The 26,284-nt window shown below is 41.7% G+C and overlaps 2 protein-coding genes across 12 annotated transcripts in view; one reads left to right on the forward strand and one right to left on the reverse strand.

The window, feature by feature from the left end:
* LOC128890014 (kinase D-interacting substrate of 220 kDa) overlaps positions 1 to 26,284 on the reverse strand; it is a 27,699-nt gene continuing 1,415 nt past the window's right edge. For 2 of the 11 annotated variants that reach the window (XM_054148151.1, XM_054148149.1), the window contains 20 exons: positions 9,221 to 9,352; positions 9,041 to 9,139; positions 8,877 to 8,975; positions 8,435 to 8,632; positions 8,208 to 8,306; positions 7,835 to 8,131; positions 7,246 to 7,621; positions 6,987 to 7,151; positions 6,703 to 6,910; positions 6,208 to 6,630; positions 5,910 to 6,132; positions 5,648 to 5,827; positions 5,106 to 5,565; positions 4,857 to 5,022; positions 4,311 to 4,779; positions 4,059 to 4,232; positions 3,844 to 3,991; positions 3,645 to 3,766; positions 3,300 to 3,414; positions 1 to 1,596 (listed from right to left, as the gene is read on the reverse strand). In XM_054148151.1, coding sequence (XP_054004126.1) covers positions 833 to 1,596; positions 3,300 to 3,414; positions 3,645 to 3,766; positions 3,844 to 3,991; positions 4,059 to 4,232; positions 4,311 to 4,779; positions 4,857 to 5,022; positions 5,106 to 5,565; positions 5,648 to 5,827; positions 5,910 to 6,132; positions 6,208 to 6,630; positions 6,703 to 6,910; positions 6,987 to 7,151; positions 7,246 to 7,621; positions 7,835 to 8,131; positions 8,208 to 8,306; positions 8,435 to 8,632; positions 8,877 to 8,975; positions 9,041 to 9,139; positions 9,221 to 9,331 — 4,896 coding nt within the window. In that variant the 5' untranslated portion in view covers positions 9,332 to 9,352 and the 3' untranslated portion in view covers positions 1 to 832. Of the gene's footprint in view, positions 1,597 to 3,299; positions 3,415 to 3,644; positions 3,767 to 3,843; positions 3,992 to 4,058; positions 4,233 to 4,310; positions 4,780 to 4,856; positions 5,023 to 5,105; positions 5,566 to 5,647; positions 5,828 to 5,909; positions 6,133 to 6,207; positions 6,631 to 6,702; positions 6,911 to 6,986; positions 7,152 to 7,245; positions 7,622 to 7,834; positions 8,132 to 8,207; positions 8,307 to 8,434; positions 8,633 to 8,876; positions 8,976 to 9,040; positions 9,140 to 9,220; positions 9,353 to 11,442; positions 13,293 to 13,989; positions 14,167 to 16,656; positions 17,069 to 20,974; positions 21,616 to 23,665; positions 23,806 to 26,284 lie in introns of those variants that run through there. The other 9 variants (XR_008460536.1, XM_054148148.1, XM_054148147.1 and 6 more) reach the window with 9 other exon arrangements.
* LOC128890036 (tRNA (guanine-N(7)-)-methyltransferase) overlaps positions 23,868 to 26,284 on the forward strand; it is a 5,229-nt gene continuing 2,812 nt past the window's right edge. Inside the window, exon 1 of the mRNA XM_054148190.1 lies at positions 23,868 to 23,984. The gene's annotated coding sequence lies outside the window, so the exon portion shown is untranslated. The remainder of the gene's footprint in view (positions 23,985 to 26,284) is intronic.

Genomic DNA, 26,284 nt, shown 5'->3' on the forward strand with positions numbered 1-26,284 from the left:
TTTTAAAATATTTTAATATTTATTCGTTTGTTTTCAAGTTACAGTTTTAACCATATTTACAAATTGACTAATCAATGTCTCGACACCCAAACGTTTATAATATAATAAAAGAAACACTCTCCGCTTCGATATCAGTCGCATAAGAAAGAACTGATAACGCTTGCATCGTTAAATGCGTTAAAATTATCAAGGAATGTCATTTGCTCAGTATACCCACAAAAATCAAGTATTTTACAATCAAGTTACTTTACACTCTTTACATTATTCGTAATTAGCGATGGAGCTTTCATGGTAGCACTACGAATACCAGATAACGAAGTATCATTTCGTATCAAACTACATTGAAACTTGATACTCAAGACCCTGAAACTTTGATACCTTTCGATACTTCCCATTAAGTACTTTGGTATCGAATTGCTTGAATATTATGGACATGTATCGTACAGCAGAACTCATTGTATGGGGATGCATGAACACCTTCGAATGTTTTCCTAAAAGGGAGACAATATCGCCTATTTACTATTTACAAAGCACAATCGAACCGATAACTTAACCTATTACCTCTGGAAATTTATCACAAACCTCGATTTAAATACTTTGTTTTACTTAAGAGTAACAATTCACCCGTATACATATCACCAGGCTGCGAATGTTTACGCATAAACAGTATAGAATGCATATGTGAAGAGCGTATGTATATGGCAAAATACAGGGTAAAATTTTATGACTTCACTCTACTGATATATGGATTTGCATAAACATCCGCAGTCTACCTATCACACATTATTGCGTATCACCAAGAGACTCGTTGTCAATTGTGTAATATAAGATATCAGACAGGTGTTTCTGGATTGTCCCACTCTTCTGCGTCCTGTCGCGAGAGGAAACGCATATTCAGAGATTGTTCCCTCACCATTAGGCTAACCGTGTCGGAATAATCAACGTCAGCGCATCGCTCTCCGTCTCGGGGTAAACTTTTATTGGACGAGATAGAGCTACTATTTTCCTCGCTGCAATCGTGTTTGAACACGCTGTCGGATTGAGAATGAGTCGGGGTGGACAATTCGGAAACCAACGGCGTGGACTCGTCCTCGCTTTCCCCAGGTGCAGACGAAGTTGGCAACGTTCCCATTAGACGGTCCTTCAACTTTGTTAACTTCTCCAAGCTGGAGTTTGGAACTGACGTTGACACGGCTATATCCTCGTTCAATGTTGACGTGGACCGTCGTTTTCTGATAGGCGTCGAGATAGTGGGCTTCAGAGGTATGTTGTTCGTCGCGTAATTCTCGTCTGTTGACTTGGACCTGAAAGCAGGTCTAGGCGAAGGTGGCGGAGACACGAACAGAGAAGAAGGTCTGCTAGAGTTGGCGTTGCCCCCGTCTTTTCTCGGACCTTTGTGTCCAAACGAGCAGACCGATCTTGTGCTAAGTTGAGATGCGATGCTACGCTGAGAATTCGTGCGCTGAAGATGAACCGTGGATTCTAGCGAGCTGTCATCTGATGTCTCTGGCTCGTCGTTGACTGGAACCCAGTGCAGAAGAGGATTGGACTGAAGAATCACGTATTCCGTGTCCTGAGGTGTCGCTGGACCAACTCCTGAAACAAATATCGGTGTTATCCGTCTGTTTTCTTCTAATCTTTGATGAAGTTTCAGTGAGACGTGAGATCGACGCATTGGAAATCGAGGATTCTTGTTACTTTCTTCGACCCTTTGCGGTTTAATGCCGAATGAGGCTTGACAGAAATTAGAGAATCTGGACCGCAAATGATTCAATACAAACTTTAAAAAATATATAATTCCTTACTTCTACATATATTCGCGTTGACAAAGTTCTGACAGACTTGGGAGGGAGAGAGGCTGGAACCCCCTTGTGGATTACCCGCGAGAATAGCCGCGTTTTAGAGTAAAGATATAAAATGAAAGAATGCGTTCGATATGCTTATAGATCTACGCCGTTAAGAAAGATAACCTCACTTTAATTTTCAAACAAAATTTTATTGCCATTCGCATTTATAATATAATGTTCGAACAATCTCTAATTTACGATAATTGTACAGGCAGTACAAAAAAAGAAAGTACAATTAATTAAGATGAAAATATAACTAGCTCTTTGCTTTGGTATATAAAACTCTCTCACGTTGAAGCTTATCTTTCTAAGTATACAAGATCTATCAGCGTAAACACTCAAAATGAAAATATACTCGTTTAACAACATCCGACAATAGTAACAGGTAATTATCACAGTCTGTTTTACAAATGTTCATTGTTGGAAGATAATAGGTTTTCGAATCTAGGAAATATACAATATTTCTACGTATCATACATAGGAAAGTAGAATAACACAACCAGCGATTAAGCATTGACAACACGTTTAAGAGACAGATTAATTCTTTTTGCCAGGTGCACGAATGTTCCTTATTTGTTTTCGAAATACAAAAACGTTTCGCAATTGCTTTTTTTCGCAAGCTGATACCATTTATCTACTCAACTATCTAACTAAGACGATTCTTTTATTATGGCTATGTTAACGCATACATTCAAGTCACTACCGCCATAACGTTATTTATTTCACGCATCGTATGTTTATATAATTTATTTAACAGATGATATTAATTTTATATCCTTTGTCTATTTACAACGGTCCAGTCTACGCAATGGCACATTTTTAAACAGTCGTTGTAGAAGCAGGGCTTAGACGGAAGTAACGGTAGTTCCTTCAGCCTCTTCCACGTATGTATTATGTACAATACAAAAACTAAATTTTTATTTATTCCCCTTTACGCGGGTGCACCTATTATAGGTAATACTGTTATGCATGTATCTAAGTATTGACATATTAAACAGATACATTGACAAGATTTTCGTAGAGAATCGAAACTCGGAGTGACGAAGTTCGAAAGAAAATAACGATAGTTCCTTTAGCCTCTTCCACGTATGCATTGTGTATAATATAAAAACTAAACTTTTTATTGGTCCCCCTTTATGCGGGCGGACCTATTATAGGTAATACTGCTATAGATGTATCTAAGTATTGACACATTAAACAATTAGATACATTAACAAGATTTTCGTGAATCGAAACTACGAGTGATGAGTATATTGAACCATCTTCAAATAGGATGATGTAGTCGTTTTGATGCAGTACACGCATGATACACGATCGAGTTTATTGTCTTCTTCGATTCAGATCGTTAAAGATTTGTACTGTACTCGTATACGATGTCACAGTTTTGCTCTGGCTGCGGTGGTTCTTGAACTATAACCAAAGGCAGTGTAAGTGGTAGAGAAGAGGGCTCACCTGAAAGTGAGTCTGTTGGTACCACTGCCGGAGATGGTACGTCTAATACATCTTCGCAAGCTTCTTCGTTTAAAGTCTGCAGTGCTCCGCAAATCATTTGTTCTTCCAAGGTTACCTGAAATATGAACCCGTTACTCGTTTTTGATGCATACAAAGTATCTTAACGCTAATTTTCTCGATTTCATTCGGTATATTCTCTGCGCTAAGAAGCCGACAAACATTACGTAATTTTGCTTACCTGGAACTAAAACCGAGCGCGAGTGTAACGAGAATCATACTTTATTAATCTACATGGTACAATAAAACTATAAACGTGTTTTAGTGATATGTTTTAAGACAGCTTACTTGTTTCTCCATAATGGACTGTTTAGTTTGTTCTCGTCTAGGAGGACCGTCGGTTCTCGATATTCCCTTTTCTTTTTCAGCCAGCACAGGCACGCGAACGGAATTGCTTTGTAAGGGAAGGTCTAAAATAGAGTAATAGACGTTTGTGTTTAACGCAAACATATATACGTTTATCTTATGTATACGGAATTATGTGTACCTTTCCGTTGAATTTGTTCCGACCCTACTGTGAATCGCACGCTGCGGGGGCCTTCTTCGTGCGTGGTAAACGACGACAGTTCTAATTCTCTAAGCGACGCAATCACCATACGGAACAGTTCCCAATCTCCAAAAGCCATTTTGAGGACCTGTTTGCAGATTATCGTTAAAAGAAAATCACATTTGAGCATGAAAGAAAATTTAACCTAACCTAACCTTTTTTAACTCTTGTATGTCACAGTGTAGCAAGACTCTGCCATTAATATTATTTTCCTTGATAACATTTTTGTACTGTGGTGCTTGATTGTGATTTAAACTTTCGATTCTATCGATCAGATCGCAAACACCGTTCACCGATAGAGACGAAAGTCTCATCTCCAAAATCTCGGACTAAAAAGAAAAAACGAAATATAGTCGAGTGCTACTGAAATCATATTTGATTCTATGATGGTTATATGCATATCGTACCGGTAGAGTTGTAGTTGCGGAAAGAGGTTTAATCGTGGGTTCCATAGGAGGAGCTTGTACCCAAGGTGGAGTTTGCCAATCGAACGAAGGTGGCATGTACCATGACGCAGTCGATGGCACTGGTGGTGCGTATCCTTGCAAACTCGGTATTTTGGTTAATTTCATGGTGCGATTCGTTGAAGCAGTTTTACTCGTATTCCATTGATCCTGGCCACCACCGTGCATAGTCCAAGGGCTGTACTGTTTATACGGCACGAGTCCTGCTTCTTCTTCTATACTTTGTTGCTCTTCTTTGATTTTCTTTTTAATGTAAGGATCGAGATTAATCGTAAACGGCAAAAATATCTTCATATCGCTAATGAGTAAGCTGGAACGATGGAAAGTCAGGAAAATGTCCAACTTGCGTTCGTCTCTATCCATCTCTAAAAGAGGCTGGACTTCTTTAAGTACTGGTATTTGGGGGCGTATCCTGATGATTCAAATACCGCAACATAAAATACACGTAGACGACGTAAAAGACACACGACACTTGTAGGAGAAACATACTTATCGTAAAGACTCTTTAACGACATGGTATCATCTAAACTCTCTTCATACATATCGTAATGGAGAATCAACCAAGATGTTCTGAACGGCCATTGTTCGGTGATATTGATCCAACTGGCTAAGTGGTACCAATTAAAATCAATTTGGAATGCTTTTAACAACCTCCCTAAAATAAATAGACAATGTAACGAATGCGAACGTGACAGATGCTGAATTAAACGTTCCGGGAACTAGTTATTTCTGCATTACCAGTGACATAAACAACGTTCATTAATCTCCTCATGCTACGTGGGTTTACGTCGCTAAAGTAGTCATCGGTGAGAAGCATTTTATTAAGGTCCTGCGCACCGCCTAGTCGATTTAAATTGCTACCAATGCTGCTGGCTATCGACTCGCTTAATCGCAATTTCCTACTACCCTTTCTACTTTGCGGTTTCAGTTTTTCGTTACTGTTCATTATACCAGACTCTGTACTGAGCCTCCTATTAGAAACAGAATGATGCATTGTACTAGTAGCAGTGTAATTAACACTCTCCTCGGCTTCAGTCCACGCGGTTTTTCTGCTATGTTGGGCAGTTTGTTGAGCAACCTTCACCTTCCGTAAACCACTATTTTGCAAATAAAATGGAAGATGTACCATATTGCGCAAGTAATCGTGCCCTCCGATATTCGACTCTGTGAATAACCTTCTACTATTGACTTCCACTGCCTGTCAATTGGAACGTCACAGTAAACATATTAATTTTACACTACATAGAAAAAAAAAAAAACTGTAATGTATGTTACGGTACCTTAGCAATGATATGCGGATCAATCGCTAGTATTACAACAAACGGATAACCATTATCGCTAAATAGTGCTTGTATAGCATCTAAAACTAGTAACACTTTGTCTTGTTCGCAGCTATCCAGACCATCCACGATTACTACTAATCTACTTTGTTGAGCCATGAAACTATCTAAACATTTCACCTGTTTTTATATAAAAAGGAAAAAAAAAACTTTCTCATTAGGTAGAAAAATGACAGCGATAAAAGTATATAAGTTTGCGTACCATATCCGTCATTAAACCGACTTCGCTTCTTAGCGTTTGTATGAACCCCTCGCTTTTTAAAGTCTCCAATTTGGAGATGCTGCGTTGAAGGTGTCGCCTTTGAGAGAAGACAAGCGCTTGCAAAGTCCGACTCCACGTGTATAAATTTGCTATTACACTGACAGCTAGTATTAAGGCAACAGTTATCATAATTATGTGTGCCGCACCTTCCTCTATTGTTTTCCTGCAATAATCGGTAAGTAACGTTATATATTCATTGTAGAAGGGGTCGACCACTTTATCGTTATGGAGTACTCACTCGTTGCTAGAGATGTCGATTAGATAGACGGTAAGCACAGAAATGCCAACGAGTAAACTGCAAAAGCAGAACTCGAATATGACTATGTACGGTAGACAACAAAGGTGTCTCCACTTCCAGGTTGTGGTGGATTTATCAGGCTTTGGTCGGAACGCTCTGTACAATCTCGTGGACAGAGAACCAAAATCGTTTTCGATGGAATCGTAAAGTGATCCCACCATTTGTACTACTGCGTTTTCTCCAGCGGCGGTTGTGCCCACTCGAGTTTGATCGGTAAAGTAAAATTTGATTGGCTGAACAGTCACGCTATCGTGAACTTGACCACCGGGTGGATGACAAAAAATCACTTGCAGCAATAGCTTTAACGAATTTAATTTTGTAGTCAGAGCAACGGTAAAATTGTACGGCCAATACCAATCGTATCTACAATGTAAACGTTAGAGGGTCATAAAATATAAAAACACGTAAGATATATCCTCTAGTTTGTTCCCTTACCTTTTGTTAGCATACCAGATAAGTATCAAAAAAGCGTACATAATGAAAATAAGACATATACCAAAGACGAGACCAACGATGCACGACTGTAGAGCAAGACCTATGGTGATACCCGCTAATAACGATACGTGAGATATTACTACGAAAAGTAAGAAAGAGAATTGGAATACAGGATCTATCCACTGACGAGCGAAGTTTTTCATTTCCTCTGAAATAATTGGTACGGATGTAAGAAATTTCTCGAACGAATCGTGATCCGTCTGTTTCAGCGATTAAGTTATTACCTCTCAACTTGTTTAACAAGAAAGACTTTCCAGAGCCCCACTTTGCATAAAGACCAACGGTTATAGGTGTCGAAAGGGATGGTTCGCTGAGAATATCCGCCAAAGCGCTACTGTACAAGTCGTAACCAAGCATATTTTCATTGTCTTCGTTGGTATTAAGGCGTCCTGAAAGAATTAGGCAGTTAACGATTAAACGAACCTAATTTCCAAACTAGGTCGAATTACTAAATTCTTTGCAAGTAAGACGCAAACAACTTACGCGCTCCAAATATTTGCCCGAGAATGGTTTTCGGATGATTAATGTCAATGTTGTACGGGGTTTCGCCTTGCCTATTTGGACGGTAAAGTAGCTGACTATTTTTCGGATTTCTCAATAGTATTTCGACGATAGCTTTCGATCTTGCTCTCATAGCTATATGAAGCACCGTGTCGCCCTTTTTGTCGGTTGCAGAGACCTTGGCTTTCTTGTCCAGCAGTAATTGCACGATTTCAGCGTTGCGCGACCTAACTGCCCGCAGTAGCGGTGTGTCGCCGTCTTTCGTCGCGATCTCCAAGTCTGGGTTAGCGTTTAGTAACAATTTTAATATCGGTATATTGCCTTTTTCTACTGCTATGTAAGTTGCGGTTTTCTTATCCTAGAATATTTCAATAAAATGTGCCTGGTTAGCTAGCTCTTGGAACTTCTTTAAACAAATATAATCATAGTCCAAGCTTGAAATCAATGGGAAAAAAGTAGGTTCGGTACACAAAAGAGACATTTAGGTTCTAATCGGAACCATTGTCAAGATATTAATCGGTATGTATCCTGTCTTCTGTCTGGGATGATAATTTAGTATCAATTTTGTCACCTTTCCGGCGATGTCGACGTCGGCATACTTCTTTAAAAGAGATTCAACCACTCCTCTATGACCGCCTTTTACAGCATGAATTAAGTTCGTATCTCCAGCTCTGTCCTGTATGTTTACGTAAGCACCAGCGTTTAAAAGCGCGTTTGCTATCTCGTGATGTCCTTCTCGACATGCTATCGCTAGAGCCGTGCATCCATCCTTATCCAAAGCGTTCACGTTTGGTTTGTACTCCAAAAGTAGCAGCACGACGTCCACGTGATTACCAAGGGTAGCCACGAGAAGAGCGGTCCACGAATACTGTAAGATGTTTCGTTAACGATCCAACGATCACCGGATGAATCATCTTATACAATAATTCCAATGTACATCTTACCATTCCAGCAGTGTCAACATTAGCACCAGCTTTTAAGAAAGTATCTACAATTTCTACATTTCCTTTACGCGACGCCCACACCAACGCTGTAGTGCCATACTAGAAGTTGAAAAAATCACGTTCAACGAGTTTTAATACAACTTCAGCTGTATTCAGTTTCCCCGACGATTCATTTTAATCAGTTCAAGCATACTCTGTGTACTTGAACTTGAATAAAACCACGTTACCTTATCGCCAACGTTAACCTTAGCACCATGAGCAATGAGATCTTTAACAATGTCAGGGTAACCCCTGCCCGCGGCCCATAACAAGGAGGGTATATGAAAATTTCCATGTGCATTGACGTCAGCTCCTCGCGCTAGCAGCATCGTCACCGTCGGCGACCTACCCTTGTACGTCGCCCACATAAGTGCCGTCCACCCTCCCTAAAAATAGAACATTCCTCTTAGCTTCTATTTGCGGTGCTCCCTTTGACTTCTGAACAACTTCGTAAGCGTAATTTTGTTCGATTCGAAACGTAAAGAAATGAATACGAAGAGGAAGAAGAGGCTTTTTTCTTCGGGCCAGGTCAAGTTGCCAGAGTTTAGAAAATAGTCTAATAGTCAAATAGTCTTGGTAGAGGTATTGTGGATGGATAGAGGGTGAAAAACGCCAGAGAATGCGATGTACCATGTCTCTGTGTTCCAACTCAGCGCCATGTTCGAGTAATTCGAGGCAGACGTCGGTGTGGCCTTCCTTGGCAGCGCAAAGCAACGCTGTCCAGTTGTCCTGAAAGTGAAATTGATCGTACCAGTTGAAAATAGATCTTTAATCCAAAAGATACGGTGACTAACCCCGTCTTCAGCGTTGACATCTGCTCCATGATTGATGAGCTCCCGTACGAAGTGTATCTTCCCCTTAGTTGATGCGAGGATGAGGGCTGTGCTACCATTCTACCGCGTGAACGACGAAAATCAGTAAATTGGAAGATTAAACGAAGAAAAAATAAATTCACTTTGTTATATTTTTGATACCTCGTCTCGATCATCGACCAGGACTCTTTTGCTTTCGAGGAAGTTCTGGAGACCAGCGAGGTTGTCATCTGTGATATAGCTGGCGAGAGATCGGTAGCAGAGCGATACCATCGAGTCCGTCCGGTGCAAGGTCTGCGAAACGAAAGAGAAAACGAAATGGTATTTGCGCGTCGTATCGGCGAGCGAGACGTCGCTGCTCTTCAATCAAAAACTGCTGAAGCGAATTAATTGCTGCGCAGAGGCGCAGATTGCGAAAACACATAACATAATTCGCCACGTACATAAACTGGATTACGTTGCAGAGCCGTTTAAACGGGCGTCGAATATTTTGTTTGACATAATTAATGAATTTATTATCCGACGGATTAGTGGGTAAAAACATCCTTCGTAATAAACCTGGCTGTTTCTTGATTCGTTGTTTACTAAACCAAGTTTGTTAAGCGTTCCAGATGTTGAATGATACATTTTTTTATAGATCAGTCTTATTCTTCACAGTTTTTCCAATTTAGACGCATTTCCATCAACAACCACAATCACCTTGTACAAGATTGCTCGTCGTTAAGTACATCATACAAAGAAGAAATGGGAAAGATGATAGTAGTCGAAGGTCGAGCGAAATTGCTGCTTTTTAAATGTCACGATTTCTTCCAACATCTAAATTATCCCTGTACGGTTTCTTCGTTTTGTGCGTCGTGGAGAAAATTCCGCGTACTTGATTCCGAACGGTTAATTCCAAGCTTTGCAACGAGGTCAGCCGATTAAAAGAAGAGTTTCAAATCGAGAATCGATCGATCGGTGTACCACTAACGCGAAAACACGTGTACCGCGTGTCTGGAAATAGTATTTATAATTTTTCTCGGTAATGGAAGCACGGAGAGCCCTGTACGGATTTAAAGGGACACAATGGAATCTAGGTCGACGATAAGGTATTAATCGGTACCGACGGAAACGCTGAATGAAAGGTAAATGGCGGCAGCAGGATATCGAGAAACCTTGGATGCTATTCGAGCGCTTTTGCAACATCGACAGTTTCTAAGAAAATTTCAACGTTTAATGCGCAACAGCTGGATAAGTTCATCGCTGAGTTCGACGACTATCCGGTCGTCTGACAGCAAATGTGTCGAACTTGTAAAAGTGTCTCGCAGACTTACTTTTAGCTAACGATTTAGTTTTATCTACCTGGAGGTAATTGTCACTTATCTGCCGGTAGGATAACGTTTTAATAATCGTTTCGCGGCACCGTTAAGTTCTTTATCTTTTATCTAAGTCAAGCTACAAAACAAAGAACGAGGAACAAACAATTAAACTATGTGCGACTGCTCGCCGTTGCGAAAGTACAACAGACGAAGGTGCGCATAGTCTCGACTATTAGAAAATAGGAACTAGCTAACAACGCCGAGCTTTTTAAATACATAGTATACGCGTTCTGTATTATTAACAACTCTACATTGTCGCTCCACGATGTCTATGTAGATGTTCTTTAATACTAACTTCTTCCGTACAGAGAATAGGAAAATAGGAAAATTGGTCGTTACCGCGCTTGGAACGAATAGAGCGACGATGATTGAATCAATGAGAATCTTATGATACAACGGACTACTTATCTATTCAAAGGTAAATAGAATCATTGCCAGGAACGATGATTAATGAATTCGTCCGTGACATTGTTGGAAGTATCTTAGTAAGAATTGAACGTTTCAAGTGAACGTCGACGTAAGTTACCTCGGGCACTTATCTCCGAGCAATAATTTATTGCGACTCGTTAAACCGTATTTCATCGGAAACTTGCGCCTCGAAAGTCTCGAGTAAGAACCGACGGGAGACGTCTGACTCGATTGGAGACCATATCTGGTTAAACCCAACGTTTAAAAACATCGACATCGACTATAAATGTACATATTTCTTTTCTGAAAAGAATTAGTGGAGAAATTTTTGTTACAACATCTCTTAAAGGTGGGAATCACGTGTTAATGCTCACTCTTAACTGCTCTTCGTTATGGATCAACGCCCAATCGATTAATAACAACCAACAAACACACCAACAAACGCATTGTTAAAAGGGAAGCTGCTGGAACGGGTCGAGATAGAGTTGCCAACTGCGTCAAGTATGGAAAAGGACATTTACCAAGTGTAAATGTGCCAAGGAAACGAGAGGGATCGTCCTTTCCAAAAGAGGGTAGTTGGCAACCCTTTATCGAAGGACACTCAACGTGGCGACTAACCGTCTGCGAGTGTTTGCGTATTCCAAAGTTGAACTTCCGCCCTGTTTCGCCATCAGCAGCTGACGCGGTGAAGGTGATGGTGGGTACATGAAAATACGGGAACGCGTGATGATGGTGATGGTGATGGTGGTGGTGGTGGTAATAGGAATGATGATCCTCGCGATCGTCCTCGTCGTTCCAACCGGTGGACGACTGGTGTTCGGGTATGTGAAGACGGAGGAAGGGCAATTTCAGTTTGAGTCCACCTTTTCCACAGTTCTCGTTAACCGTTGAGTGTTCGTCGTTTGAAGGCAGCAAGCAGTTGGGAATACCTGGACAAGCGCTGACCAAACTCGTGGCCAAACTGGAGCAGATCGCGGCACTCGCGATGCTGGATCGTCTGATGGGATTCACCGTCGTTCCTGATAACACGTCCTCGTAAGTGGGTGTCTTGAGTCCCTCTTGCGAGATCTGATCAACGTTCGCCATGGGCAAAGTCAATCTTCTCCTCGACGTAGCCTCTTCGACTCCTTTGGGACTTTCGATGTTTATCTTCACGGATCTCTCGATGGAGGAAGATTGTCTGGACAGGCTTGGAGATTGTCTGTCCAAACTGGGAGATTGTTGGGATAAACTATTCGAGGCTTTAAAGAATCGCCTGAGGAGCAATGGGGAAGCTGATAATCGAGGAGTTGGTTTATTCTGGACATCTCCTAAGGTATTAAAAGGCAGCGTTCCTTCTCCTATTGCCTCTTCGACCTCTTTCAGGGTTTCGACATCAATTCTCACACATGATTTCTGGCTATCACCGGGCATTTCTTTGCTGCTGGCTTCTAAATGAGGTATCCTAGGCAAATCGAGTAGGTTCATTTGAAGCGTGCTTCGTAAATCCTTCTTGGATTCGTCTGTACCAGTCGAGTCTAACGATTTAGGGATTTCATCGTTAACGTCCATGCCATCTGCTCCACGATTTGAAGCTTCAGTCAAAGGAACGACACCCGAGCTTGGCCCACGGTCTAACTTCTTAATCGAATTTCTGTTTTCGTTCGCGACAGCGCTGACTGAATACTTCGTGGAACAGAGGACTCCGAAGTTCACGTGGAATGCAGCCAAATTCTGCTCCACGTTCGTCATCGACGTCGTTAAGCCCGCATTTCCAGTAATTACCGTCGGATTTTCATCGCAAGTACACGCTTGGCCCTCGAGTTGGTCACCTTTCGTTTTCTTCTCCGTTCCCTCGTGTCTCTCCGAGTCGTCTGGAAGTCCTGACGCTTCGATTTCACCAATTTCCTTGACTTCTGGCTCGCTGCCTTTTCGACATCCATAACAACTCCAAGCTTCGCCATTATTTCCATTTTTCTGCGGTAGTCCATTGTCCTGGCTTTGCTCGGAAGACTCTCTTGACTCGATGCAGAGCTTCTTTTGGACTTCTGTGCTTCCTGCAGAGTTCTCTTCCAAAGTCTTACGTTCTCCATTTCCCTCGGCATCTCCGCAGTCCCGTGTTTGATTTTCCACTGGTTCAAGATTACCAGGGAGATTCGTTCCTTCCGAATCTTGGCCAGGAGTTATCAGTATATCAGATTCGGCCTCTATAGTGATAGAAATTCTTCTCTCAGTCGAAGCTGAGATCGTCCCCGCCGACTCTACGGCTGTTAGGTTCTTTGTCTCTTTGTTTCCCTCGTTCTCCTCGTTCTCCTCTTCCTCCTCCTCGATGCTGATGCGAAAATGATGAGTCGTGATCTTGATACGATCGTCTTTGGCCTTCCGCATGGCATTCTTTCCTCGACGAGCTTGTGACGACAATCGGGGACAATAATTGCTAGACGAGCGCGCGGATAGTTATGCTCCGTCACTCGCTGATATCAATATTTCTAGCAAAAGTAGAAAGGGATAGTGCGATTACGAATTCTGACTGATTTGAAATTGGTATCGCTCGGTAAAATTAGGCGAATGTTGTAAAGGAAAGAGGAATTTGAAAGCTTGAAACTTCAGTTTTCCAAATTTCTATCGATTGATTTCCTCGTTCAAATTCATTGGAAGGTTGAAGCTTCTACATTAGAATGGCGAGACAAAGGTCTACAGTCAAACAAAAGCTAACGTCTATCCTTTCAAGTATCCTAGGGATACCTACACACTCCCACAGAACTCGAAACACGAAAAATTAGTACAGTTCTCTAAAGACACTGAACTCGTTCCTGTTTGTTCCACGCTGTACTTAAATCGTTACTCGATACCTTCTCAGAAGAGACTAACAAGGGACCCAACGGTACTGTAATGCTCGGATTTTGATGAATGTTCGTAGTTGGATAGAGGGCTGCGAGTATCTGACCCGTCACTGCTACGTGCGAAAGCTGCCAAATAGTTGAGGAAATATTTAACAATATAGTCTACAAACTCTGCTCGAAATTAGACGCGATTAAAGCACCATACGATACTCACGGTACTCCATCCAACCACAGTTTTGAAAATTCAAGCGCTATAGATCTCGTGGCTCTATAGCAATTAGTATCTCCCAATCTGAATAGCAATCAACGTGACAAACCCGATCGCGTTTAAATTATTCAATACCGTGAAAGACGGACCCTCGACAAGGTGGCGAGCCTGAGCATTTTCTCCAAATTTCTGCTGGTCATCGATGCTCCTTGCCTTTGTTGCACAGTTTCCGTTCCCTTTGCGATCCTCCAACTATAATCGACGACCACGTGTGCACGACGTCTTAGACGCGTGCGATCCGCGACGGCAAACGATCGCCTAAGAACATCGTGCCGCATATCGTGCGACATTTATATATCCGTCGCGGGTTCTTTAAAGTCGTGTACACATTGCAGAATCGCGGGATAGCGTCGCCGTCGCGGCGTCGCGGTAACGTATCAATTTCTAGACGAAATTCGGACGATGATAGCCGGGTTGAAATTTGGTAATAAAACGCATCGAAAGTTTGATTTGCAACGATGCCAGAAGCATAAGTAGTTCCAGGAAACGAAGATGAAACGCGACGCAGAGGTTGAGAAACATTGGAAACGGCAACAAATATCCAGGAGAGTCTGCGCGAAGGTTCGCGTCGCGCAAATATTTAAATAAGAACGCGGGACGAAATTTCGACATTCGCGGGGCCGAATTTCCTTGGGAACCGGAATAAACGTCGTCGATTTGGGCCACGGAATGCGACGCTGTGACGAGGGAGGCGTCGACGCCGTGACGCAACCGATAATTTGATTTACCGCGTTATTCGACTAAGTTTACCTAGGGATGCTGCTAATCCCTAGATCATAACAATGGAGGCACTCTTTAAAACCCTCCATTGCACGCATTTTATTTTCTTCTAAGAAAATTAGTTCTTTATTAACGATACTCTCCCCCCATCTTCTACTTCATTTTTTAATTACTATATATATCAAGAACTTCTCCCAGGGCTAACAAATGTACCAAAAACAACAAATCGCTCTTCACACTAATACATCTGTAAATGGTGTGTTCGCACTCCGAATGAAACATCCGCCTGATTGCAATTCCCGCTTATACTTAACGATGAGTCACTTTGAAATGCAAACCGAATGTGTTGTATGCTCGAAAAATGCCGCCGTATTGTTGACATTGCAACGTTAAACAACGAATTCACCCGCGATCGTTTCGATCGCTCGTTTACATTCCCAGATAAGGGTAGCTTAATTAGGCGATTACTGTGTCGTCTCTTCTGCCATACAAGCTAAAAAACACTCACGATTCGATGACTTTTCCGCAAAAGACACTGAAATTTTGTTCTGTTACATTGGAATGGAATAGCCTGCAAACAGATTCCAGATAAGGTGTGATCGCGCGTGCTTTTATTTAAAATATAAAAATTGGATACGTTTCACGCCACTCGTGTTTTTTTTTTTTTTTTTTTCAGAAAGACCAAAAGTCCTTTCTTACATCAATCGACCCTGTATCACAAACGCGCGATGTTTCGGTCAGAAAAATATTTTAGTTGGTACAACTACACGAGTCTGCGTGTCCTTGCGCTAGTCGCGGCACTTGGGTCCAATTAAACCTCTCAACCGACTAATCAATTGTGTACGGAGAAGTCGTTTACTGCTGCTTGTAAAAAGAACTAACTTTGCCTAGACAACACGCGACCAGACAATTTTAGCGCCTCGCTGTCTCTTCTGCTGACGCTGCTCGAAAGTTTGCTCGTTTTTTTGATTCCAGTCGTGTCACGACAAACATCTTGCGACGGGAATTAAAAGTATACGATATTTTTATCGCTGCGTAAATGATTTTGTCACGTTATAGAATTTCTGGTAGTATTGCAAACGATGAAACGGAAATGTCGTTTTGATTTCGAGTTGACGCAGCAGGGAAATTAATGGAAAGCAATTGAGTCTGTTGGAAGATCGGAAGCTCCCCAGAATACGCTACGTTTAATTTAATTACTCGTGCCTTTAAGCGCGTGGCGGAGGCGGAAGTCTTCAGCCTTGCATACTTCTGGTACTATTAGCCAGAGCTAAATCCGGCAACGAGTAAACGGATGGTTTAAGTAATCTAACGTAATTCGCGTCGCGCGGGAAACAAATGTTTCGTGACACTGTTGCGATTGCCGTTTATCTTTCGAGGCACGTCGAACAATCTTGGCACGCGAAGGGTGAAACGGAAAACGGGAAGAAACGTGCTTCATTCACTTCATCTCGGTCCACCTGTGGTTTCCTTGCTAGTTACGAAATGGACACGCTCTCCAATAAAATAGACGGACAGACGCTAACGTTCCGTAATAATAATTCCTACAGCGTGTACTTTTCATTCAGGAGGTTCCATCGGGACTCTACAATTAATAGTTTTACTTTTAACACAAACCTCGCGATATTTGTAACGGTTCGAACGAAACATTGCACACAGTTAAATCGAGTCTGTGGACTTACATGTTCGCGATTGTCTACTTAAAAATGCCTGGAAAAAACCCATTCAACGGTAGGGGACTTTTCTAATCTCGAGATACTCCCAATGCAGCCGTTAACGAGTTACGTAAATTTTATCGTTCCAACTCCTGGTATCGCTGTGGAGGAAACGTACGGATATCTACAGAGACGTATAATATTTATACAGTGGTTGAAAATCACTGTTCCACCTTAAATAAAATAAAATGAAAAAATAAATGTCACACCGTCACAAAGAGTAACTGTTTTTTTTTTTTTTTTTTTATCAGTCTGCTACGATTTTCAGTCCCTCGCGTACGAATTTGTACGTCGATTAATCTCGTACCTGTTTACTTCTATTCCACAACGATTGTATCGCCTGTTGGCAGGACGTAAAGGACCCGTAACTGCGAGCCAATCCTTGCGGTATCAAGGATGACAAGGACGCGGTACTTCTTCGATCCAAAGCCACTAAACTAGTCCTTTCATTCACGTATTCCATGGAAACCAGGTCGATGTCAGGAAACACTCTCATATTCCAGCAGTATTAGTTGGCACTAGGTTGGCAAAAATCATCTTTCAAACACCGCGAACCTCGCGCCACTTCAATCTACCCGACGAATCGAATTTTCCAATCAATTCTACGAATATTTAAACAATCAACGTCCAGTGTGTTCTACACAGCGAATGGCATAATATTCGGACACTGTAGCTAACTTTGTCTACGACAAAGTACGAAGCGTTACCCTCTTTGTGTAAATAAACACCTGAAATAAAGCTTCAATTGCTTTATCTTCCATCACAAAGTTGCAAAGTGTTCGAATATTAACCTGAACTCACTGCACTCGTCCTCGTACCAAGTCGTAATAAATCTAATCTGTTTGCTTCCATTCCACGCAATCCTTTTTCGTACAAACTTCATGGATCCTCCCCCGGTGAAAATTCTCCTTCCGTCCATGATTCCTTTCTAAAACTATCCTTTCGATAACTATTCCATAGCGCGTAGTTTTAAAGAAGAGGTTTGCGAAACGCTTAGAACCTCTCGATATTTCTCGACGCGAGTACCAATTAACGACACTCCGCTGGTATCGTTTATCCAGTTGGAAGCTGGTAATTTACTTCATAGGACATTTTCGAACGCAATGTTTCCTCCTCGCGTTCGCGAGACGATTCGCACGTGTCGCGTGTTACACAACTTTCGTAATTTATTGCTCTTTAGCGTTCACCGCATCGACGCTATTTGTCACACTTGCCACGAATGGAATACATCGGAACGTTCCCAACGAAAAGGATGTATTCGCGTGTTTCAATCGAGAACGAAAAGCATTCGTCGCTTGGGAGGCTTACGTTTCGCCCTGTTCCGACGATATTAAAATAAATTCGTTCGCGAGATCGAGGCGTCTCTTCTGCATTCATGACAGAACAATCTCCGTCGCTTCTGACGCTGTGTTTTTCCCATTGCATGTACAAACAGTCGTTTATCTGCAAACATTTGGATGTATCGAAGAACTGACTAGAAGAGACTCGACCCGATACGATAAGCATTGACGTTTTCACTTGTCTCCCCCAAGCTCGTTTTTATCGAAACAAACGTTCACCGATCCGGGGTGTTTACATTCATGAAGCAATGACACTAAAGAACAGTCGCTACAACGTTAATAAATATTCTGTGCAAAAGGATTTGTGTCAACGTCTTTTTGTTTTCACGAAAAAATAAATAGTTCGCGACTAATAACGCGAGCGTTGAAAGAACCAGAATTTCAGTTTATTTCTTTGCACACTTGAGATTAATTCGAAATCTCGACAGTTTCGAAAGGATTGAAATAGAACGTGATCGAAAATACGTTTATGACCAGATTGAATACAATTAAAACGACATTGAATTTAATTTTGGAGCCTCGCGTCCGCGGAAAGTTGACGAGGAACAAATCAAACAAACGGAATATACGCGATAGAGCATGGAACTCCCTTCCACGGAAAACCCGATTGTCGAGAATCATCGTTTCTCCGCAGTTTTCTCGGAAATAGTATTCCACGTTGCGTGTGGAACTCGTCGCGGAAAAATATTGCAGAAATTCTACAGAAAATATATATATCATTTCCTGGATCGATGGTTTCCAGTTAGGTCGCATGAAAGCACCAACAATCGTTTACGTATCCCGTGTACTCGTGCAGAACGTGTTTCGTTTCGAGTTGTTGATCGCAGATAACGGTTTCCCCTTGACACCTCTTACTTCTCAAATTAATACTCTTTCCGTTTGCGGAATTAATCATTCAACTGGATCGAACAATCGTCCCCTCCAACGGAGCAAACTCTCTTCTTTTACATATGTACACGTATACACACGGAGGAGTATCGATTTCGTCTTATCGACGATGCTGAATCGAAAATGAATCGTAACAAGTGTTTACGCCACTGTATTAACCCGCGTCGCGTTGGAACGAAGACTAATGGAAATTTAACGATTCGCACGGTGACAAACTTTCCACCTCGACATTGCAGGATTGCGGGAATGGAAGCGATAGAATTTTGATCACTGAGACACGACGCACCACATGCCGCGAGAATATTTACTATTATTGATAAGAAAATATGATACGCCAAGTTTTCACGGATACAAATAAACGCTCCATCTACCTCGGGGAAATTAGTTCGACACATTCTACCGTGAATTAACCGACGACGATGGAAAGCAGGGCATCATTCACCGCGTCTAATCGCTTACTGGAAAACAATATGAAAAATCAAAGCAAAGTGGATGGTATCTCGATTATCATCGCTTTGTGGTCGCTACTTCTGATAATGACGCGATAAGACACTGCCCGTTCGTGTTGTGTCGAGGGAATGTTCGCAATAAAAATTGCAGAAAGTAGAAGTAGGTGCAAATGAAACGTCGTTAAGTTTAGCGTTGAAGCGCTATACATAGACTGTTGTACGTAAAAGGGTCGAAGATCGTGGAGGGTATTACGTCGCACGCTCTGTATACATCGAAATCGAAATAAGACAATTCGAAAATAACTACACGCGGAATAAATTTAATTAAAGTTCGTTACCAAACTGATCGATAAACTTATCGATCGTTGGAACGTTATACGATAACGAGAAGCGTAAAAATACGCGATTGACTGAAATCGTGTTAGACCAAACCAGTCGTTCTGGCACCCCAATAGTGCCCGTGATAAGCATCGCATAAAAGCATTTTTGGCATCGTGTTTGCTATGCGATGACGAGAACGACCACTACCATCGATTCACGTTGAGGATAACGTAACGGAAACAATTAATTTAGCACGGCAAATTAGCTAATTGTGCGTCAAATTATAAGATTTCAAATTCCACTTGTGTTTGTTTCGTTTCTTTATTTTATAAGGGTACGTAATCTGTTTTAATCCGTTGTTTCGTTACATTCGTGTAATGTTGTACCTATTGGTCCAGGTTTATCTGTAACAAATCACCAGTCTTGGACGCGTGCTCAGTTCCATCGTTTCACATCAATCCTTAACTTCTTGCATCGCATTCTGTATGTGACTGTAACGTATAGCTAGGATACCTCGGGATCGCTAAGCCCGTAAGCTACATGGTAAACATAGCTACAACCTATGGGGCTACAGGTTCGAATTCCACTTAAGAATTATGGCTTCTTTGCTACACCAAAAGTGGCCAATTTAACACCAAAAGTGAAAGATAGCGAGCCACGACCTTACGATCGATCATGCAAGTAAACCCATCGTTTCTTCGCGTGAAGTGGCTCGAGATGAATCGGGATTCGTCTAGCAATCCTTCTGGCATGATCTCCTTCCTCGGTTAGGGTGTTAGTTACGATGACGAGTCCTCTGGCACTGGCCAGCGAAGCTCGCCGCGATTCTCCGCGAGAATGGAGACAAATAAATCATCGTGGCACCCAGTGTTCGTCGAGCATTGGCACGCCGTCGAAGGTAAACGAAAATAGTACGCGCCGGGTAGCATAAATTGCATCGAGGCGAGGATCGATGCGCCGATGCTCGCCGTTGCTACGGTTCTTTGATCAAAAACGTGTAGTCCTAACGCGTTGTCGTAAATCATCCTCGGAGCTGGCTCGAATCCGACCGAATCCAAATCACTTACGTGGTATACTAAATAGTAGTACAGTAAATAGTCGGTCAGGACAAAGTACGTAACCGAATCGCGTGAATCGAAGTGTTGCTAGAATTATCCATAGGGTAGATGATGATCTTTGGTACGGAGAGCGACACAGACAAATGGTAATTTAGATTTCGAGGTTTCAGCTCATGGCGAGTCTCCTCTAGAGGAGGGTAAGGTATTTCCGACTACGTTTCACAGTGATACTTTATTGTAACATTGAAAACAAAAACACCACTTTATTAGTATGTTTCGTGCAGCTTGAAACGGTCTATAAAGTGGTATTTTTTGTCTCGCATTCATGAATGTATTACTTTCTTCTGGGACCAATTAATCGTCCTTTAACTGTAGCCGCTATCATCTTTGTTTATTTCTGACGAAACTTTCGTAAGTTGCTCGTCGCGTTTGTCCATAATTTGAGAAAATATTGCCTTCTTTACTCGAGGTGGCTTTTCAAAAGACGATAAAAGTTTTGTACCTCGTAATTCCCTATTTGTTTAAAATACATTATGATAGCTATATTTCACCTTGTTACGTTTTGTTACCTCGTGAAGACGGTGCTCAAGGTGTCCCTTCAACAACGTGAACTGAATCCTGCGGTACTCCCCGTGCTTCGAGATTTGTTTCGAGCTCTCGTCGGCGCTCGTCGATCTGTTCTTGGATCGCAGATGAGACATTCTTCGGTTTTCTCCGCCGAAAGGTCGATCTCCCTCCTGGTGTATCCGATCTATCGATCCAACGTCCGCCGAGTGGATTTTTCTTAGTCGCTCACGAAATTTTAAGCGAATGCTTGGCGTGTCGCATGATCGCGCGAAACTGATAGCCGCGATAATAAAAGGCGACCTGTATTATTACAGTTTGCGTGGTGTACACTGAGGCACGAGCCACGAATCAAACGCTTTTGAGTAACTCCACTCTTGAGTAACACTTCACGCTTGAACAACTATTAAACCGAATGACTGTTTCGTTTCTTCGTTCTTCGTGGCATTAACCAAGTGTTCCTCCGAATGAATTCTTTGGTCAAACTAGAATTCATAACGATTCGCGACCGTCCGTCCTGTCTTTCTTTATCGTTGATATACTTAAACTCGGTGATAGTATTCTTTTGCTGCTTTACGTTTGCTATTGTATAGTGAAAATATGTTCGAGCAGATGTTGTAAATTATCTGATTATATCGAGAGACAACTAATTACGTACGAGAAAGAAAATAATATGTTATCTCTCTATAAATGGGTTATTGACGAGGAACCTACGACTCGAATTCGCCGCGGTAATAATCATTATCTTTACGATCGGAATTAGCGCTAAATTAAGAATGATATTTTAATTGTCGCAAAACGCGTTTCCCTTCGATTAATTCAGATCCGAGTCGTTCACTTTTCTAACGAAACTGTTGATTTTACAACGCGATTCTTTTTGGGAAGGCTCGCTCGGTCAGACTGACCATCGAGAGTCCAAACTAGCTTCTTTTATTTTGATACCCCTAAACCCGGAACGAATTATGCAATTTATCGGAGACACGATTAACGATTAGTAGAGTTCAAATTCTAGGAGCGTGATCGCGTCGACAATAATAAAATGCTCGATAAAGTTTCTTTTAATACTCTTTATCCGATCAAAATTAATGGACAAAAATTAGCGACAACTTTATCGTTAATATTTAACGAGCAGATTACGACGGATTAATGGAAACACTCGAGAGGAAATCAATGGGGCATTGCGCGTACGTAAATATTGCTCAACTTGTGCGGTTTGCGTGGATCGCCATTGCAATTGGAATTTTATCGCTATTTTATTAACTAAAATATTCGAATCGAATTTCATTACATCGATAGCGATATACCTGTAACCCTTGAATGGCGACCGAATGCTCGGGTATTCAACTTTGATCGATCAAAGCTTGAACTTTCACTAGAATATCTTCACGAACCGTGAAGAAAGAATCCATTCGTTACACAATTATCGGACATTTGTGCAATTATCGAACGATTATGCCACTTCTCACTCGAGTGGACGATAAATGGCGATAAAGTTTATAACGCGTTGCTCTTTTCACATTACGCTAAACTTATTTTTCGCGTCGCGTTGCGTCGTTTTTGGATTGCGTTCGCGTTAGGCAACGATGTTTCAAAAATTGCTATCGTCTCGCATAAACAGAAAAAAGAATCTCTTATCAGCGAGGATGATCTTCTGGCAATTATTTACCACGTGACAGACTCCATACGGTTAACATGAAAATTATTGACGGACCGTTTGGGACATATCATTTCTACTGAATTTAACACAACATGTTCGACAATATCCCGATTTCAAAATCTATTTCACGCGTTCGCTATTTTAATAGATTCATTTTTTTTTTCTCTATTTAGTTCCGTAACTATAGCAAAATTTGCTCGTACGCGGCCAAGTTTTCGAGTCACCGTTTCCTGCGGTGAATTACAATTCGAGTCAAGGCGAGTCGTTGCATCCTTCGCGCAGATAGCGAATCCGATAATCTGCTTCGAGCAGGCCACTCCGAAGGACAATTATCCGCACTTAGCGTTCCGTGACTTTCAATTCGATCCCTAATTCCGCGACAGAACGAGAGACCGCGATTAGAAAGAAAAGGATCGGCCCGCGAGAGTCAACTGAATGCAATTATTTGGTGGCTAGCTAGAAATACAACTCCAAAAAAACGATGAATCAGTTCGCTATAAATATGCGCGCATATGTCGCGTCAATGCCAGAAAACGTGGAATATTCTACACACAAAGAGGAACCGAGTAAATGTCATTCTTCTAGTTTCATTAAAACTCGAAGGAACGGGGGCGGGTCAAAATGACCCACTTCCAACTATGCGAACGAACGTTTACCGGTTAATACTGTCCTCTGAAACTTTCTTTGATTCGTTGACTCGTTGGCATTAAGAATTAAAAGTATGTCCTCGACATTAAATTTTTGTATTGTACGGGTGATAGGGCTTTCCACCGAAGAAGTAACTAAATTCATATTTCATATTCTTCAAAAGTACTAGTCTAGCAGTCGACGTGGTATACAGACGAAAGTCTAGACGCTGATAGTAAAAAGAATGCGCGCGTCTCTTCGGATGCATTCAAACATAACTGGGATGACAAGTCAACGATAAGTGCGATAACGGATCTATCTAAACCTGAGAATAGTAAATATACTGCTGCAGAGAAACCGCGCACGGTGCAAAGTGTTCTCAATTTGTTTACGTTCGCAAAGGAACACTTACGTCGAATCCTTAACATAGCTAACAGTTGTCTTCGACTACTGTTACATATTCGAGTATTACTATTCGTCGCAGGTTCAGCCTAACATTGGCTCGGGTCTCGTCACCGCGCACCTCTTCGGAAACCATCTCACGCACTTTATGATTCGTCGAAGGTTTCACGGTACGTCAGATGCCACCCACGCGCGATCGCACCGAGCGCACCTGCGTTTCAAATCAACCGCGACGACGGTCGAACGCGCACTGAATTGGCCGTCGGTGAACAGCGATTTATTAGCATCCACGGGACAAAAGACATCGTAGGGATACGAGAGATCGATAGGTGAGCACGGTGCATGCACGGGAAGACACGGTCTTCGAGGTCCGCGATGTCGAAGGAGACCAGCGCGTGGATAAACGGTCGAAATTACACGGGGCCACGAACCTCTCGCGACTGAAACGGAGTGGAAAACTAGCGTACTCCGAAATGGGCAAAATTCTCAATCTGTACTATTTGATAACGTCGAATGACGAGCAACAAAACTCCAGGACTAATCGTTGTTCGTTGTATCTTGAAACTGACATTCTAATTCGTTACTTGTTCGGCAAAAATTACATCTGTCGCAACTGAATTGCGACTCGCTATCGGTTATAAAGATTTGAACGTGAATTAAATATATAGAGCTAATTCGACGGATAACTTGTATTCTCCGAATGAAATTTTGCCCATCTTTCCTGCTACGGACTGACCGCTGACACGGACGCGGTTGATCGGGCCAATATCCTTCGCATACTGGCTTCAGGGAACGATTGACCGCGGTGACGAACACCTGACGCGCGTGGGCGATCCACGTGGACGGATACATCCTATCGTTCGCCAGGTGGCGGAGAAAACGACCAGTGGGAAGCGTGTCACCAATTTCATTTGCATCGTCGTTTAAACACATCCGTTTGATCCATAACTGACGCGCTTCTCGTATTTGGGAGTCCCATAAAAAACTACAAGAAAGTAGAAAAATATGTGAAATCGAAATGAGCTGCCAGTACATGAAAGTCCTTTCCAATAAAGTGCAATGGCGACACTGTGTAAAACAACGTAAAATTCGGTACTTTCCAATTATGCGCAGCTAAAATGCCGTGTCGGTTGAAAAATGCTGTCTTATGGTTGGCCTTGTCCAAGGGGAAGATTGTTTCTGCTGCAGAGAGTTGCGTGGTTAAAGAATCGGTTACTCGATTTATCAGAGTGGTACTAGTGACGCACGTGTAGTATCCCTGCACTTGCCAAATATATACCAGGTTTCGTTCAAGCACGTGCTTTATCGGCAAAGGGACACGAAGATAAGAACAAGCGTACACTTCAAAGCAAGGTTTCGCCGTATCGACGACCTATCTGCAAACTTTATCGTTTACACGATCGATAAACGAATTTTTACTTCCATTAAGCACTCACGCTGGCACTTAAATCGGTGATCGTTCGCGATCAACCATAAAATCACACAGAGTACTACGACGTACCATAGTATTTATATTAACAAAAAATGAATTAATATTCGTTAATAACGAACGAAAAATTAAAATAGTAAATAATAGGTTTTTTGTTCTAAATAGTCGTCGAGTATATGAAAACAAATATATATATATGGAACTACACAAGCCTTCACTATACATCATGACGAAATAACTCTTTGTATAGAGTTATAGACTGTTTAAAATATAAATAACTGTTGGAAATAGCGCAAAAATGTTTTCGACCTAAACAGTCTATCCTCAGATATATATAAAGAATTATTTCGTCACGATGAACAGTAAAAGTTTGTACAGTTATATTAGTACATACTGAGGAAGTTAGTAACGGAAGTTACATAGACGATCGTCAGCTTGAGACACGAAAACGAACCTTGACATCCATCTTCCCTTTTTCTCTATGAATTACACGATTCCAATTTATACGAAACTCTTACGCGGCCGATATAGCCTGAAAATCGAAGGTTAAGTGTATTCGACACGCGGTACAATTTAATCAATATTCACTACTCGAAATTCAGATAGTAAAGCATAGAAGAGCTTTATTCGATGTGCGACGTAAACGATTTTTCTTAAAATACGTAAAGGTAGCGAACGATGGAATGAAAAAAGAAAGTAAAAAAAAAAAAAAATGACGCGCTCAATTCAATTCGAAACTCGGTCACGCAGACGACGAATCGTTTCGTCTGGTCGAGGTTTGAAATATACATAAATATAAATAAGTAGGGCAGCCAGCCTTTTCAGATAACAGCATATGAATCGAACTTACGCGTACTACGGCGTCCAAGTGCCAAGTCACGATTGCACTCTGTCATTCTTCGCTGTTTTATGAATTGATTGGAAAATTAGAAAAATCATTCATCACACAAACACGTCACTCGTCACTTAGCGTCACTCCATCTTGGAATATCGATCTTTTATGGGCTATATTTTCGGGATTTCGATACGTTCTCATCGATAATGTCGCATCGATTATTTGTCACCATTCTCAACACAATGGTGTTCGAATTTTGTTAACTTCGCCTTTAAGGACACGACCATCATGGCGTGCAACGAAACTAAACGCGCGCACGCAAATCACATTTATTACAAATAGATTTAAATAGATTTAAAATGATG

This window comes from Hylaeus anthracinus, unplaced genomic scaffold (genome assembly GCF_026225885.1).
Source record: "Hylaeus anthracinus isolate JK02 unplaced genomic scaffold, UHH_iyHylAnth1.0_haploid 12000, whole genome shotgun sequence".
Lineage (NCBI taxonomy): Eukaryota > Metazoa > Arthropoda > Insecta > Hymenoptera > Colletidae > Hylaeus > Hylaeus anthracinus.